The 18,754-nt window shown below is 31.9% G+C and overlaps 3 protein-coding genes across 5 annotated transcripts in view; all 3 read right to left on the reverse strand.

Annotated features, from left to right (window-relative positions):
• The window catches only part of LOC123551167 (titin homolog), a 280,515-nt gene that overhangs the window by 229,213 nt on the left and 32,548 nt on the right, over positions 1-18,754 (reverse strand). The gene's annotated exons all lie outside the window — the stretch shown is intronic.
• Positions 1-18,754, reverse strand: part of LOC123553269 (baculoviral IAP repeat-containing protein 2-like) — a 45,058-nt gene that overhangs the window by 20,337 nt on the left and 5,967 nt on the right. The window lies entirely within an intron of this gene.
• Positions 13,175-16,540, reverse strand: LOC128556245 (uncharacterized). Its single transcript, XM_053540704.1, has 4 exons — positions 16,337-16,540; positions 14,999-15,174; positions 14,610-14,757; positions 13,175-14,266 (listed from the first exon to the last, which is right to left on the reverse strand). The coding sequence occupies exons 2-4, from the start codon at positions 15,050-15,052 to the stop codon at positions 14,052-14,054; spliced, it is 417 nt and encodes a 138-aa protein (XP_053396679.1). The 5' UTR covers positions 15,053-15,174; positions 16,337-16,540; the 3' UTR covers positions 13,175-14,051.

Below are 18,754 nucleotides of genomic sequence, written 5' to 3' on the forward strand. Positions count from 1 at the left end.
GTCAGTCTGTGTTTGACTCTTGACTGTGCAGAGTGCTTTTGCTTTTCCCGGTCAAAGGGAGACAAATCCTGTTATGCATCCGTTTAGCTTAGAATTTTTTCTAGTCGATTGTGAAGAAAGCTCCAAGTTACCACTCTAGACTCCACCTGTTAGAAAAACTTTGCAGAGTTTCTTCCTCGAGTTTACAGGGAGAGTGTATACCTTGCAGACCTTTCTTGAGCGTTCTGGAAGAGATAGTTTTGAAAGTTCTTTCTTGAGCCAACAGGGAGAGTCGGATATTTTGCCAGGACTTTCTTGAGCTGAGAAAGTTGGATACTTTTCTTTCTTGAGCTTACTGAAAAAGATAGTTTGCAAAGATTTTCTTTCTTGAGCTAACGGGGAGAGATGGATACTTTGCAAAGACTTTAATTTCTTGAACTTACTGGAAAATATAGATAGTTTGCAAAGATCTTCTTTCTTGAGCTTATGGGGAGGGATAGATACTTTTCAAACTTTTCTTTTTTGACCTAACAGTGACAAATGAATACTTTACAAAGAATTTCTTTCTTTCTTGAGCTTACTAAGAGAGATGGATAGTTGCAAAGAGTTTCTTTCTTAATCTGGCAGAGAGAATTGGACAGTTTGCAATCAACTAGAAAACAAAACAAGCATGCAAGTCTTTTATGAGTAGATCTTTTATTTCCCTCAGAGTTGGACAATATATATATTCTTAACACTAGATAACACTATACATGTACATTATCAACATCAAGTAAAATATGAAAAAAAAGAAACAAAATAACTTAATTGATTCCACAAAAATATCATCCTCTCTATTGAATGGAAGACACATAATTCATGCATCCATTCATAACTTTACAGTGGTCATATTATATTATAATACATTGCTACATTGTTTATATTACGTTGCACAACAATATGGCATACGTCAGCAAAAAGTGTTCAATTTCATTTCAACTGAAAACCCAAAAGAAAGAAAATGGTTGTCCAAGATGAACAATTTCCCAAGTTACAAAAGATATGAAGTTTTATAAATAAATTGATAAATGAAAATGCAGTTTTAGCTTCAATTGTAATACATTTTGCAGTACTGAATTGAATAAAATTACTGTAAAATTTATGAATTTCGTGGGCATAAAGTGTTGTTGTTTAGTCCATAACAACTACGTGTATTTCACTGGAACATTAATTTCTCGACATCAATTTATTTATTTATTTTGTTGGGTTAAACGTCGCACCGACACAATTATAGGTCATATGGTGACTTCCAGCTGTGATGGTGGAGGAGGACCACAGCTGCCCCTAGGTGCATTATTTCATCACGAGCGAGCACCTGGGTAGAACCACCGACTTTCCGTAAGCCAGCTGGATAGCTTCCTCACATGAAGAATTCAACGCCTCGAGTGAGACTCGAACCCACATCAATGAGGGGCAAGTGATTTGAAGTCAGCGACATTAACCGCTCGGCCACGGAGGCACCCTTCTCGATCTCAAATTGTTAGAATATGAACAATTAATTCAATGGAAATTAGTTCCTCACTAATAATTTTGATTAATGTTAAAATGTTACAATAAAACTTACAGCTTAAACCTAAATGTCTATTAGGCAAAAAAATAACTGCTACTGTCGTCAAAGTCTATTTATAGGAGCCATTTTTGTTCAGTGTCTTCTTACATGTAAAGCACATTCCACAACAGAAATGTAGGCAAATAGTATAAACATGCCTTATTGCTATTATTCACTGCAGCTTTTGCTTGTAAATTGCAAGTGAATAGCCATGGCATATTTTTGATTTTAGTTATCCATCAAGAAAATATCATTTTGATTGCATTTAATGCCATTTTTCAACAGTACGTGTAATTTGGATATGTGACAATGACTAGCCAAGTTAACCTAACCAGTGTTACTGGGATTCTGCACCAGTAATAACCTGTTCTCAGCTTTCCCACATGAATTGCAGATTTCGGACAACTGACTTCATACACATTCTATTCTGTCATCTTATTACAGAGAACATGCGCCTTGCCAGGGGATAGAACTCATGATCTCTTAATGCATAATATTGTGTTATACCTACCGAATTAACTGGACAAGCTAGCAAACATGGCAAAGTTTGATGTAGAAATATATAAATTAACATACTTAAATCCAGAAATTTGTATCATACTTAAATCCAGAAATTATACTTTAACATACTTAAATCCAGGAACTATACCGTAACATACTTAAATTCAGAAATTATAAAATAACATACTTAAATCCAGAAACTATACTGTAACATACTTAAATTCAGAAATGATAAAATAACATACTTAAATCCAGAAACTATACTGTAACATAACATACTTAAATCCACTTAAATCCATATATAAATAACATACTTAAATCTAGAAATTTTACTAGAACATACATAAATCCAGAAGTATATACTCTAACGTTCTTAAATGCAGAAATTTATACTTGAACATATTCAGAGCTTGAAATATATACTGTAACAAACTTAAATCCAGAAGTTCATGCTGTTTAAAATTCTGGGGTAATTGTAGTATAAAACATCAAAATGTGACATGTCTATCATTTTCATCTTTCATCATTAACATATTTATTACAAAATTATATAAATAAAATAGGTACAAGCATATTTATATAGCTATGCCATTTGGTGCTGCCCACAAATATTTACATTTCTATTCTATAACACCCATAATGAGCAACTTTTCTAAGATTAAAGTTAAAGCAACATGCTTACAGACGAACATCAAAATTTCAATTTTTTTAAAAACAATAGCAATTTATATTAGATATAGATCTTTCAATGTGTATGGTTCAAAGTACTGCCAGATTGCTTGTATTTGATATTCGATCTAATATTTAGGTAGCTCTGCACATTTTATAAACCAAAAGTGACGGTGTCACCTCATTTTTTCCAGAAAACATAGAAAAAAGCCTGGATTCGGCATATGGTAATGAAAATCATTTTATAAATTACTGGAAACCTGTGAGTAAATTCATTACAATGGCACTGTTACTATCTTTCTAAAGATATGATATTTTAAAAAAAACATCTGACATGTTAAATAATTCAAAATAGAGTCTTCTTGCAATGAGCGTTTCACTTTAATTATGGTCAAATATCTCAACACTAAGTACAAGGACCAATACATTTTATTTTACTACATTATAGACCATATGTTTATTTACGATCATGAGAAGTTTCATTAAAATCTACAATGTAGAAGAATTCCTATTCGCAAAAATGTTAGGAAAGTTGTGATTTTCCCATAAACTCCAATTATGTAAAACTGTGCGAGGTCTAAATCTTTAAAATCAGTCCAGCAAAAAATCAAGCTAACAACCCTATCTTATCTATTGCTAAATTTTCTAAGTATATTTTTAAGTTCTGGAAAAAAAATCAGTGTTCAATCCAATCCTACATGGTGGAAAAAAATGATACAAATGGGTAGAACTACCTTCAGACTATCACTTTTGAGAGCTCTTGATTAAAAGTGTGTTACTAAAGATAAAATGTTCCTGAAAAAATGTCATAAAAATAGAATAACGTTAAAACTTCTTTCTATTGCAATTACCGACAAAAGAAAGGTTAGCCCTTTATTTTTTAATCTAAACAAGAGCACCGCCTTGCTGGTGCTGACGCTCATCTGATTTTTTTTGTTTAATAGAAAAAATGTCCTACCCATGATTTTTTTAGTCCAAAAAGGGCCATAATTCTTGCAAAAAGCAGGATGGAGTTATGTTTCTTGATGTACATAGTCAACTTATGATGGTGAACAACTGTTGCCAGTTTCAAAGCAATAGCTTGAATAGTTTAGAAGAAAAGCTGACCTAAACATAAAACTTAACCAATAAATCTGATATTTTCTAAGTCCAAAAGGGGTCATAACTCTTGCAAAAAGCAGGACAGAGTTGTGTTTCTTGCTGTACATGGTCAGCTTATGATGATGAACAAGGGGTGCAAGTTTTAAAGCAATAGCTTTGATAGTTTATGAGAAAAGCTGACTTAAACATATTACTCAACCAAGAAAACTGATTTTCTAAGTCCAAAAGGGGCAAAAATTCTTGAAAAAAGCAGGATGAAGTTATGTTTCTTGATGTACAGGGTCAGTTTATGATGGTGAACAAGTGTTGCAAGTTTCAAAGCAATAGCTATGATAGTTTAGGAGAAAAGCTGACCTAAACATTAAACTATAGATATTAGATTTTTTTAGGATATAATTTCATATATTTAGATTGCCATGACCTGTTATGACCCCAGTTGTTTTTGAGATCATTAGCCCACAAAATATTGTTCACAATAAAAATTGACATTCATTATGACTGATCTGAATATACATTTCTGGCGGCGGAAAATCTTTTGACTTGTCTCTGAATTGTAAGCATTTTCAATTTCGGACGGACACACGCATGTACGCACTGACGGACTGACAGAAAGCACGGATGGACAACGCCAAACTACGAGTATCGAAATGGCAAATACTGCTGTAATCTGTAAATATTTTTGTGTCAGATGATGTCCAAAAGTATGTAGGTGACATTTTAAATACAAAACAAATACAGACAAAATGTCAGTTAAACACAACTTTTAAAATTATAAATGTAAAAAATCAACATATAATTATAATAACTTGCTCTCATACATTGGCGACAAGATTGTGTTGGACTCTCTAATGAATATGAAACTTTAGCTAGGGTGCGCCTCATATTACTATCATCCGGTTGAACCAAGTTTTGTCGGGGGAATACAGTGAAATCATTAGTTGTTAAAATTCCATAATTTGCAACCCGATATAAAAACTTAGTAATCAATTTATCGGTCGTAGAACTGAAATGAGACAACTTAAACGACGAAAGTCTTTATTCTTCTGTACCATAGCTTAATTAGTCCAACTTCAATACACAAGTCCGGGAGGGGAAATGTTAACTGAAGTTTAAAGAAGATACAATAAATGGGAAGTGAGCAGTAAGCAGTTGCAGCAGTTACAGTAGTTAACTGCTACAACTGAAAACTGAGGTTTTCAATTGTGACGTTAATTTAGTGTGGGATTGGTTTACACTTGACATTAGCTATTATCCGTATTCAGAATGTTATGAAATGCATTAGCAAAATAAAACGTCTAATTTTAGCAGACTGGTACAATTTTTCTGTAATGCTGAAAAGACGTAAACGCATTTGTAAATTTGTCGGCTTTATGTACCTAAACTGATCAAATATCCACTTTTTTCATCAACTGACATGGTACCGTTACGAAATGTCTTTATACCACATAGTTTTTGAAAATCTGTCAACACTGAATGAAAATATTTTTAAAATAGCGAATTAACTCAGGACTCTCAAATTAAGTTTTCATTTGTAGCCTCCGTTCGGACTGCGAATTTTTACTATAGTCCTTTCGTGTGAATTCAGCAAGAAATTACATTGGAACAAAACGGAAATGCTCGGCAAATTAATACAAACTGAGACCTGTTTCAACTGTAATGTAGCAACCATTTCAGGTGTGGTTACATTAGTTTCAGTTGGCGTATAATAACCTGAATGGGAAGAGCGTTAATTTGGTCAAATTAATACTGCTGTTGTAAAGTTAGTATTAGATGGCTTTAGTTTGTAAGAAATATATAGGCTTTCAAGCTGGCGGCCAAATAATGTAAAACTAGTGCATGATTTGCATGAGGAAGAATTGACCTCATGACCGATATTGCAGAAAATCGATATCAGGGGAGACAACAGCTATATGGTATTGGTAACAGGTGACCGGTATTGCGATGTCGATATCTATTGCCTCCGGGTATTGTCACCTGGATGTTTATTTCAATATCAAGTGTAATAAAAGAGAAGGTTTTTCATAAGATAATTAAACAAGCTTAACTGAAATGTCACTGGAGTTACAAACTATGGAAAAGGGATTTTTCATTAGAAATAAAACATGTCATTTTTATCAAAAGAATGTTTAATATGTAATTTTCTGAACCATAGCATTTTAAACATGTTATTTTGTAATAATTAAATTAATTTTTATATTAATATAACATTTCTATCAGCAATAAAAACCATATTTTCATATAAAAATCATATTTTCATACCTTTTCTTATATAAGAAGAATGTATATTTTAACATGTTTTCGAAAAATAATGTAACAAATCGGGTGAACATTGCTATTTGTAAACCATTTAGATTCAAGTTAAAGGCAAATATCGATGAAGTCTTTTGTTTTGTTTTTTTTATTTTCAACCAAATCTGAAATGTAAATGACCCTTAATCTCTAGAAAAAAGAAGGTTCGTACACTTCCTTTTATATTTATATAGCACTAGCATTGATATTTTTACGGCGTCTCCCACATATAAAATACGCTGTCGTTGAAAAATAAAATCTGACATATATATTTAAGAAATATGAACTGATTTTACATTTGTTTTAAATAACGCTGTCTTTAAGTATAATATGTGTAAAAGACCTTAGTCTAAAAAAAACAACAGCTGTTTACAATTTATAATTACATAGGAGTAGGTTTTGATTTTTTATTCTGAAATGGTTGAACATCATACGTATATCAATTCAGTAATTCTTAACATATTGGCAAAATAGGAAGTTTAATGAATAGAAATTTATGGTATGTTTGTAAAATTAAAAAAAAAAAAGATAGTGGCAATCAGCGTGGTACAGGTATTTTGCCGTATTCAAGCTGACATTACTCATTTTAATATAACTGCACATATTCCACCAATATATGAATATTTTCTACTTCTCATAGGTTGGATCTTTTCGATAAGCTAATAAGTCCTATTCTTAACTACAGCAGTGAAGTTTGGGGTTTTGTACATGGCAATGCAATTGAAAGAGTTCACATGCAATTTTGCAAACGCATATTATGTGTTAAGAAAACTACTCAAAACGATTTCATATATGGTGAACTCGGTAGATTATCTTTCCAGTCAATGCGTTATTATAACATCATAAAATACTGGGTAAAAATATTGCATACAAATGAGAACAAATTTGTTAACAAAGTGTATAATTTATTGAAAAATGATTGTGAAAATTACCCAAATAAAACAAACTGGTGTTCACTAGTAAAAAATCTTTTATGTACGTTAGGTTTTTATGATGCATGGTTTATGCAAAGTGTTGGTAACACTAACCTGTTCTTATGGCACGTAAAACAAAGATTAAAAGATCAATTTCTACAAAATTGGTCAAGTAGGTTAGACAATTCAAGCAGGGCTATATTCTACAGACATATTGCTATTTTTAAGTTTCAACCATATCTCAATTGTATAAACATCAAACGTTTTTGTACAGATTTTACTAAGTTAAGAGTTTCTTCTCACAGATTGCATATTGAAACTGGCAGATGGACTAAGCCAAACAGTACACCTCTTAATGAAAGGAAATGTTTTTCTTGTGGTGTTTTAGAAGATGAATACCATTTTGTATTGGAATGTAAAGTATATAATAATCTAAGAAAACGTTTTATTCCCATGTATTACTGGAAAAGACCAAATATGCCAAAATTTATTGAACTGTTAAATTCTGAAAATGTTTGCATAATACGAAAGTTAGGGAATTTTGTGAACAAAGCTTTTGCTTTAAGAAAAGAAAGGTTATACCCAGTTGCTGTCAACGAAAATAATGTTAATGTTTCTTAATATTAGATACTCTCTTTTATTACAGACGTATGTATTTCGTTACTGTAGTATGTATAGATAAATAAATGATTTAATTAATTTAGTAAATGAACATAAGTGCTATATGTACGCCTAGACACGGTATACTGTACGCTTTAAACTAATATTCTAACCTCTCATTTATAGTCATTTTAACTGGTATTTTCTTAAGGCAAACTGCCATAAGAATCCTAGTTTAATTCTTTTTTTGCAGTGTATTTTGTTTAACGTAATAGTATCATGATAAACTATAATTTACAGTTTATTTGATATGTTGAGCTTGTGTTTCGTTTCGGCAAGGTCAACTTTCATATTGTGTATATATAGTATACATATGATGTGTATATGATTGAAAATGTGTATATATGTGTTTGTATAAGCATACAGGATATAACATATCTATTGATCGAATGCTACCGGTACTACATTTACCCACATAGTATAAAACAATAATATAACATATGTATTAGTCAAAGCTATTACATGTATCCACTATTTACAAAACAAATATATATGTAAAATGACGAGATTCTGTAACATGTGTAATATTCAAAATGTGACACTAGTAAGTTCTGTTAAGCACTAATTCATATTACTTTAATGAAATCATTATTTTTGTATCATCATGTGTTCTTAAATGATTGATATGTTTGTAATTGATATGCAATTTATTGTATACCTTCTCCGATGAACCATATCATTGTATACATTTGTTAAACACTGTCCTGCCATGTATTATGTTTTGTTCTTCCTCATGGGCTATTTTGCCTTATGGAACTTTGAAAAAAATAAAACTAAAACTATATATATATGAAAACTGTTTGCAAAATAAAAAATATGCGAAAGATTAAAATCGCATGATAATTATACCTTGTAATTACAAAAAGAAAATACCCGTAATTCAAAACGCAATTATAGCCTTATCAGTGTTTATAAACATCTATGTTGTTTTAACGTTCCTTACTGAGAGGTAATTGGCAAGTTTTATTACAGGTCCAATAAAAAGGATTTATACGTGATGCATACAACATTTTATTACTTCTATAAACTATCTTTCAATAGGATTACAGTATAGAAATTCGTTTCATGTAAAATTATCTTGAATTGAACATATACAATAAATTATGAAAGTAAGTTAATCACGACGACATTTATGATAACTGAAAAGATCATGAAACCAGATAAAATTTTCACGAAATCAAAAATATATCATTAAGTTACTGAAGTAAAATTCAATTCTGTTTTAAATGCAGATATTATTTACACTGCAAAAACATTCTTTTACACAAAAATACTCCGGACATATTTTCCACATTTAATTTGATCAAGGCGGACCTTGAATTTATTTACTAAAATTTATTAAGTAAAATATATACAAAAATTCTATATTTTACCTTTTTGTACTGTAACTGAGTAGAAAAATAGCGACAGTTTGCATTTGTGATCCAAGGGCCGATAGAAAAGCTATCTCTTTTAATGTTTAATTGACATAATTGGCATAATTGACACAGATATTTAAATGTATATGAAATAAGGTGACAACAACAACATAAGAAGAAATGCGCATCTCTTTCCTTTTAGAACCGAAATATTAATTGCAATATTTAATTGCATTTCTTATATTGTTAATGTGTGATATTAACATAAAATTAATTACTCGTGAAGTAAAATTACATTAAATGATTAAATCATTACTTTAACCTTTTGATCACAATACCGCATGTTCACGCGGCATAATAATATCGTCTGCTTATGACGCTACAACAACAACTTCGCGCTGAAGTTAATTTTTCTTCCAAATTAGTGGAAATAAACCGTCTGAGAACGAATCAAATTTTTATTTCACAAAAATGAAATAAATATCATTCAAAAGATAAATTCATTGAGAGTGGGAATTTTTTTGCACCTAAGCTTTCATATCAATGGTTTTATAAAAAAAATGCTTTGAAGAAACGCATGTATGAGATTTTTGCAAATTTAATATGGAAAAAAGAAGGGAAAAATGACGAAATGATGGCATTAAACTTCATGTGAAGAACGAATAAAAATTAAGATAAAATTTAATTTAAAAAAACCTTGTGATGAATCAAATGTTGAACTTTGGTAATCTTTTTGCACCTAAGGTTTCTTATTTTAGTAATTTTGTTATTAAGTAAAATGTGTACATGCCCTTCTTATTTCTATATAGAAAATCTGACCGCTATCGATTAGTGGCCGGAGGAATATTCTTCGGTATGGGCTAGAATATTCACCATTATTCTTACCTATTCAGCATAACAAGAACTCTGTAATATTGTTTTCGTATTATCTGGCGCTGCACGTATGTTTGTAATATATTGCCACCTTTAATGAGTGACTGAACTATATGGTAAAAAGACTGAATTTATGAAGTATATAAGAGCTAGCAGTGTTTGAATAAGACATCTAAAACACACTTTCAGACTGGCAATAATGACTTTTACATTTAAACATCTTTAATGTAAAAATCTCGTTTAACCAAGCAAAAGTATTTTGGTTTAGGTAAAAGGATATTTGCCGAGATGATTTGAGTTATTTTAATGCAAATTAGTTTTTTTATTATTTTTCATTCATTCTCATATAGCTGCCACATATGCTGGGTTTACAAGTTGGGTTTGAAATGATTGAACAGGATATGGTTTGTTTAGAGGGGAGAAATAGGAAGTAAAAGGAAATGATTCACTGCGCTGTATCATCACTCAATTGGGTGTTTCCTTTATTAATCAGAAAATAGGGAAATAAACCAATTTCTTACATTTAGTCTTTGAGTTTCCATGCAGCATACACCAGAATTGTCTCTTATTTCCGCTCTAGACTACACATGTGTGCTTTGTCTACGCGAACATCCCTCTCGATGATATTATATGCCTAAATGAAATAAACAAAAAGCGTACATCTTCTTCCTTGTATGTATTGTTAGCCATTCTGTCTTTCAGATTCTGATTCTCAGTCAACAAAAAATCTTGCTGTTAAAAGTAATGTATTTTTCATTAAACACATATTACATATTATTATATGCAAGCATAAATTTGATCACCCAATTCATGTAAGTTTTCAAATACTTTTTAACATTGGTGTCTATACATATTTCATTCTCTTTGTACGCATATGTAAAATAATTTATTACCGCATGATATATATAACTAAGATAACGAGGATTTACTTATGTTCAAGTCATAGTATTAATAAAGTTCCGAAAATCAGTTAAGAAGTAACGATAAAGCCTACTTACCATAAAAATAGCGTGTGTTCTTTACGTGTTTATTTATCATGATTACAAATTTTCAATGACTGATGTATCTTTTTAATACGTAAGTAACACATTTGAATGCATCTGTGTTTGCTGTTGGCGTATGTGTTTATTATATCTTTTTAATACTTTCAAGTCTTTAACTATTGTTTGATTATACAAGGAGCTTTTCAAAAATAATGCAAACTGATCATCGTGCCGCCTTGCTTTGCACTGCATTCACATAAAAGGCGTACCGGTATAACGATAAATCCATTCTCTACACACAGGTACTAAATTTACATGTGTACATGCTGTATTATCGCTTATACTGTGACAAAAGCAACAGTCATTATTATTATTACAAATGTATTATTATTATTATTATCATTATTTGTATTATTATTATTATTGTTATAACACCAGATTTATTTAACGCCCTTCTCATGTTAAACGTTCAAAGGCGCTTTAAATATAGCAAACGCAGCCACACAGGGCGCGAAATTTATCCTCTACTAGTACAGACACAGATCTGACCAGATAAAGCCCCCAGAACAGATAGAGAAATCCTTTTAAGATACAGGCTTGTCCGGCTAACTTAGCCAAGCACTTTGTGAATAGACAGCCTGGTTCTTTAAAGTGCCCGATGTATAGCACCGATACACGCGAAACCGTATTTCCTAGAAAGAACCAGTACAGGCCTCTGAGTTAGGTGGGAGACACTCGAGACCATCTCAGAAATGTCTAGAGCTTGGACCGGGATTCAAACACCAGGCCTCTGGATTGACGGTCAAGCGTGTTACCACTAGACCACCGGCCTACCCTCATTGACACTACAGTAAAAATGGTTGGCATGAAAAGTGAAAATTTATTTATTTTGTTAGGTTTAACGTCGCACCGACACAACTTAAAGGCCTAGATTTTGGCAGTGGGCCAAGGGATTTCTGTCTTCACCAGCACAGTTGGGGGCTAATGACCATCGCAGTTTGGTTCCAATAAACAAGGGTCAATGTTTATTGGAGACTCAGTCTACCTTACAAGTGTATCAATTAGTGAGAAGGGGAAACAATGTAATTTATTTTAGATTGATATATAATTGATAACTTTTTAAGTTATACTAGTTTTTTTTTTTGGCATTTCTATGTAAAGAAAAATATTTGTTGATCAAACACAATAATAAAATAATCAGAAACTTATTTTCACAATAATGAAATAATGATAAACTTACTTAAAGAAATATGCAAGTTTTTATTTTTTCAGTCTGTCTGGAGAATTGTGATATTTCAGAAAAATGTGACTTTCACTCACCTAAAGCTTGCAGAATACTGTAAATAACATTTGTCTAAAAATTGAAAACAGTATGTGCATTTCAAAGTTACAAAGCAAAGCATGAAAAAAGTCACTTTTGGCAACATACTGAAAATGAAACTTCAGTATAGATGGAACACAATAATTTGAAGTTCAAATAATGTTGATTACATGATTACTAAAAACCCAGTTTCCAATTAGAAAAATATTGTTTGTCAGCACAGAGAACTCATGAAGTTTTCACTACACTTGTGTTTTATTATCATTATTATTTTCAATATTATTACTGTATCTTTAATCATCCTTTATGTAATATAATAATAATAATAATTATTATTTTTTATTATTATTATTATCATTATTATACCATTAAATTAATAGTTATTATCATTTATATAAATTAAATATCAAAATAATAATAAATATTATTATCATTCCACATTTCACTGAAGAAAAATTAATTTCTTTCAACTCCACTGCACACATCTTCATGGTCTAGGGGTCCCTGCTGTGCTAATTGCCCTCTAATCAGTTACGGTTACATAATCGCTGATAAGCAGCAGATAAGATGGGAGTTGTATATTGGATTTGTGGGGGGGGACACTTATATAGTAGTGAATCTAGGCCTTTAAGGTCATATTGCGACTTTCAAGCTTAGTTGGTGGAGTAAGACCCTAGGTGCCCTCCATGAATTATTTCATCACGAGCGGGAACCTGGGTAGACCTATCGACCTTCTGCAAGCCAGCTGGAAGGCTTCCTAACATGAAGATTTCAACCCCCTTTTGACCGTGGATTAATATATATTACACTACATGCAACGAGTAATGGTAGTTACTTTGAAAATATTAAATTATTAGTTAGTCTGTAATTAATTACTTTGCCATGTTATAAACTTTGCCCTTGTCAAGATTCTGTCACGATATTCAAACAAGAAAACATCAGATTATAAATACTTTTAATATTTTTAATTTATTTTAAATTTGTTTTAAGGTTTCCGCATGAAAATAAATAACATTGTATGACTCATATACAGAAGCACTTCTTGAAACAAAAGATGAGTTATACGGCAAATTATCATCAGTTCTATCGTTTGTCAATCCTAAAATCAGGTAGTTAAAGATGTCCAAATATGAGTATTGTGATTTCTAGGCGGGATACGCCCGCACTGTTTCTTTTATTTCCGCTCTACAGACCGCACACGTGCGTTGTCTCTGTGCACATTCTATACACGATACCATATGTCCACATGGAATAAACACAATGCACGCATCTTTGTCCATACATATTTTGCAGGCCATTCTATCTTTTAAATTCCGATTTTCTGCCACCAGACGATCTTGATCTGAAAATAAATTGTACCTCTGGCTATGTACATGTACACCTATTTCAAAATTAACAAGTAAAACTTATAGTCACAAAAGTTCAGTAAATGGCTGCAATTCTGTTAGATATTGAAATGTTCATAATTTTCAATTAAGTTCTTTCATAGCCTGAAATGATATAAGAAGACCTATAGCCGATAGAATGAACAATTAGAACAATTCTGTATTACCCTTAATATTTTATTTTCTATGTAAAGTACAAAATGGCTTAAAGATGTTTCTGCATGATGTAACATTATGTACTTTAAAGTTTTATCTTTCTTATGCAGGAAATATATATATATATCTGTCTTTATAGGCAATATGTTCAGTATGCTCAGACATTTACTAAATTCATGTCAAACACGTGTTTAGAATACTTAGTACATAAAACAAGAACTATGATCTATGAACGGAAGTAGTGTTAAATGCGATAAAAACTAGTATGGTATTATTACAACGCAATTATTAAAAAATTGTCATGAGTATCAAGATTCTCAGAGTTAAAATCCCTCGAACGAACAAGATGTTGATGTTCTGTTAAGCCATTTGATACTGTTGTATTATTAGTCTGTTGTGATGGTGCAACTGCATGGATGTTTCGAGGCGTGGTTACCATGTTGCTATTAAGAAACTCGTGAATAAAGTGAACTCTTAGTTCTTCTCTACCTGTGGACAAATATTAAAGCAAATTTAGTATATGTTTAACTTCTAAAATACTGTCATGTTTTCAAGTGCTAATTAAGATCAAGTCGTTGCGGAAAGTTAATGTATTTGTAACTCTTATTGGTACTTGAGTTTGCCGTGTACATGCAAATGCGGAAAACGCAGATTATTGATGTGTAGTTAACTTAATTGTACTTTGAGCGATATTTCAATATCTTAATAGCTACGTCCGGGCACTTCATATGATTTCCTAACAACAGTCACTTCACCGATTTTAACAACAGAAGGACAAACAAATTTAATTTTATTTCTTGCATACCGTATATCGACAAAATATGTCACTAACCGTACTTTTCCCTTGCCTTTTGAATAGCCTGTTCAACATCCTCTTGCCTATACTTTTTATCTATTAGAAGCAATGCGGCCTTACAATTTAAATCTTCTATTAGCTGGTCAGGAACAAGATGTTCTTCTGCTAGTCTTCTAGTTAATTCCTTAGAATCAAATGAAACGTAAGTAAAAATATAATATATTCATACAGGCTAGATTTAAAGATCTCTTTGTAATTAAGAAGTGTTAAGTTTATGCAATAAAAGTCTGATTTGTTGTATTAGTATCAGAAAAATCTAATAGGAACAGGTAAAACCTTATTTCATTTCAGAGCGTATAACCAAGAAATTTGCAAAAAAAATCTTGAGTTACTAGTTGCAATTATGAAAATGTCATTTCAGTCACCTGTGTATCCATTTCGTTCATGTTTGCTGCTCTGTTTATGAAATCTTCTCCCATACATAGTTTTACATATTCACAATGTGGGAAGACTGTCGCATGCTATATCCAGGGATCATCACTTCGTTGCCAGTCTTTCACCCCACCACCACAGTAAAAACATCTAACAGAGTCTTGGTTTCCTAAAACAGAAATAAGAATAGAATAGAACAGAACATATTTTGATTAGTCTTAAGAATATAAAAAATTGTCAACATATACGTGAACTATTACATACTGAAGCGCATGCGTAATGCATAGATAAGACATATACATTTTGTATTTTCATGGAAACCAACACGTAACAAAATGCACACACAAGCAAAAACAAAAAGCACAAAAACGCGATAATCTACATGATAATACAGATAAAGATTACTTTTACTGTACATAAGAAATTAATTGGACTGCTCTCTTATGTGTCTGTTTCCACGCAAAAATTATGTTTGAGATTATTTAAAACAGTCACAGCTTTATTACACTTTTGCAAACATAATGATTAGATAACAGTAAATGGTGAACTTTCATGAAACATTTTACTTTTAATAGATGAGAAATAGAAAATACTAGCACGTGCGACGAGTAATGAACTTAAATAACGGAATATCTAAAACAAGCAACCTTCTTTTTCTTTTTATCTTAATAAAATTTAACCATATAAAACTTAATGCTTTTGATATACTATATTTAAACTAAATATTCAAATTGCATTATATCCTTGAAAACATCTCTGAATTTAATATTTATCAGCTATAAAATTGGTAGTTTTTTATTTGTTGCTTTATCTTGAAACAAATAACAAGGTTTTCTCCTCATACAAATGATAAAATCATCGTCTGAAAAGCGATACTGTTGGCAGGACGATCGTATACTTAAGACAACTTTAATAACATCCTTAACATAACATGATTTCAAACCATCAAACCGAATTTATTTATGTGTCGCATTCTTCCATTTGTTGTTTTGTAAACGCAGCGTTTAACATTCAAAGGCAATATATAATGTTAATGTGCTTGATCATAAAAATGAAACAATGACAAATACTGCCATTATCTGGAACTATTGTTGTGTTAAATGATGTTCACATGTATGTGATATTGCCATGCAAAACTGGTATAGTAAAGTGACAGTAAAAGACGAAAATTGAAACAATAAACATGATGTAAGAACATACATTTGTGCTTTTTCAAAATCGTGTAAAGATTTATGATGTTATTTAATCGTTGTATAATGTGTCTTCATAGCACTCAAACATTGTTAACATGTATCTGCTTGTAAAATATCACATCAATATTTAAAAAGTACCTGTTGCGTAAAACCCCGCCTTTGCCAGGTCTTCAATAGCTATCCCATCTCTTGACCAGTCTTCGAATGTCACAAGTCTTTCTTTCATCAAAGCATAATCAGGATTCTTTGGTCTTCCATTCGTAATTCCAGGATAACGCTCCATATGTTCATTCCAACCGCACAAATGTGCCCGCCCGATTCAAATTGGGATAGTACAAAATGTAGGCTAAAATTAGACCTAACCTTTAGCTAAAAATAGAAATGTAGTTGGAAAACCATGATCGAAGGTTTAAAAATAAAAGTAACTGAAGTGTAACATCTTTACGCAGTTTTGTTAAACAATCTTTTAATTTATTTTACCTATGCTTGATTAAGTTTATTCTTTGGGTAATGTGTTTAAATATACTGAATACTTGGCCACTGCATCAGGCCCGGATTTGCAGAGGTTTGCAAGAACATCCCTCAAGTAATATCTGTGGGCCCATAATGATATATGTGGAAAAAGCACACTAATTCTGGGTCGTGACTGCATTTCGGCTTGTTTTCATATGGGAATACTGAATGTACATTAATAAGGGCCATAATTTTACAACAAAAGCAACCCCATTCACATTATATGATGAATTCAAAAGAAATACATACAATCCTTTACTTTCTTTAGAGTAATATGTATTGTCTTGTTTTTCGAGCAAAAATAAGAAAAGCGTTGTAACGGAAAACATTTGTATAACAGACAAGTGTATGTTTGTTGCTGATTTCATCAAACATTCTCTGACATTGGTGAAATCTACATAAACTCCGTAGCTATAATGGCTGTGGTTTCTCTAAACAGGTCGTAGCTATAATGGCTGTGGTTTCCATATAATAACAGGTGAGAGTGTTACGCACACAAGTGACAAAATCACTGGCAGTCTCAGCAAGCCTTAGGCTACAACCCCAAACCCCTCAGCTACGTCCCTGTTATCTTACGTTAAACCAGACAATTTTCTTATCAAAACGAGTGCATATATTTAATAGCTGGTTATTTGTTATGATAATATTTGGAATGAGCACATTTTGTGTCCTGACATCTGTCAAACATGGGGTTAATGTCGGAACTCAGATTCAAATTTATGGCTATGAAACATTTCTTTCGCTAACATTGTTTAAGTCTATCTTCATGCTATGAATAGTTTCAGATCGATTTATTTTCCTGAAAAAAAAAGACCTTTATCTGTTTTCATCGCATACAGACTGAAAACGATACATTCTTTCTACTCTTTCCCTAAAAGTCGCAACATTATGGTTTTGATTTTTCCCGCACTGGTCAACGAGTTTTTGCGTGTTTTCTCTTCAATATTTCAGATACTTTTTATTTTGAAATTAAGAAAGATAGAAAATGTTATTACTTTTATTTGCACGGAATAAATTTACACTAGCAGAAAGGTGTGACTGAAGTTACATACTAAAGTTGGTCGTTAGTCAAATGGAGGTATAAAATCCTTTAAAACGAAATGTTCCTGGAAATGCTTACGTGATTTCGTTACGGATCCTGTAGTAATCTGCTCTAAAGTTTTAACTTGATTACTTACATGTTATCAATTTTTGCTTAAGAACTTTATATACATGTACAGTGCAACCTCTGTAGAGCAACACCCTTTGGGAAATACAAATATTGACTGTTATGTAGAGGTTGCTGTTCTGGAGAGGTAAATTTGATCGTATATTTCAGCTTAGGGAAATTTTGATGATGTTGTTATAGAGAGGTTTTAGCTTAAGAGAGGGTCGCTCTGGAGAGGTTGTACTGTACTTGCCTAAAAATTATAGTACCAAAGCTATAAACATCAAGATATTGCACTATGCAAATACTAAAGCAATCTTTTATTTACAAAATGATAAAAGTAGTATGCCCACATTGAGAAAGAAGCATTGTAATGTCACGGTATAGAACTGGGAGAATGTGAGTAGACGGCCGGGTAGCCCGGCCCAGTCACCCTGTGACATTTGGCGCCCAACATAGGACTCTGACAGCACTACACTGGTTAGTCTCCGACGCCTGAAATTGCTTATATAATATACATTTCCCGATAGTGGGGAAATATGTCACGGTATAGAACTTGAATATTAAAACGGGGAGAAAATGTGTGGACGGCCGGGTAGCTCAGTCAGTAGAGCATCGGAACGATAATCCTAGGCTCCGGGTTCGAGTCCAGGTCTGGCTGCACATTTTTCTCACCCTGTGAAAAACTAATTGTTTGTTAAAAAACTAAATACCCTTTTGTGGAATAATATACAACAACAGTAGGGTTTTTTTATAAAAGGTGTCTACTTTGTATATTATACAATCAGAGACCCAATTTGTTTTGAATATTTAGAAAAAGAAGAAGAAAAAATGGTAAAAACAAACATTAAAGGACGCAAAATGCGGTGTTTCTGTGTATACGTGTACGGTTCATA

The sequence above is a fragment of the Mercenaria mercenaria genome, chromosome 4 (assembly GCF_021730395.1).
Source record: "Mercenaria mercenaria strain notata chromosome 4, MADL_Memer_1, whole genome shotgun sequence".
In the NCBI taxonomy this organism is placed as follows: Eukaryota; Metazoa; Mollusca; class Bivalvia; order Venerida; family Veneridae; genus Mercenaria; species Mercenaria mercenaria.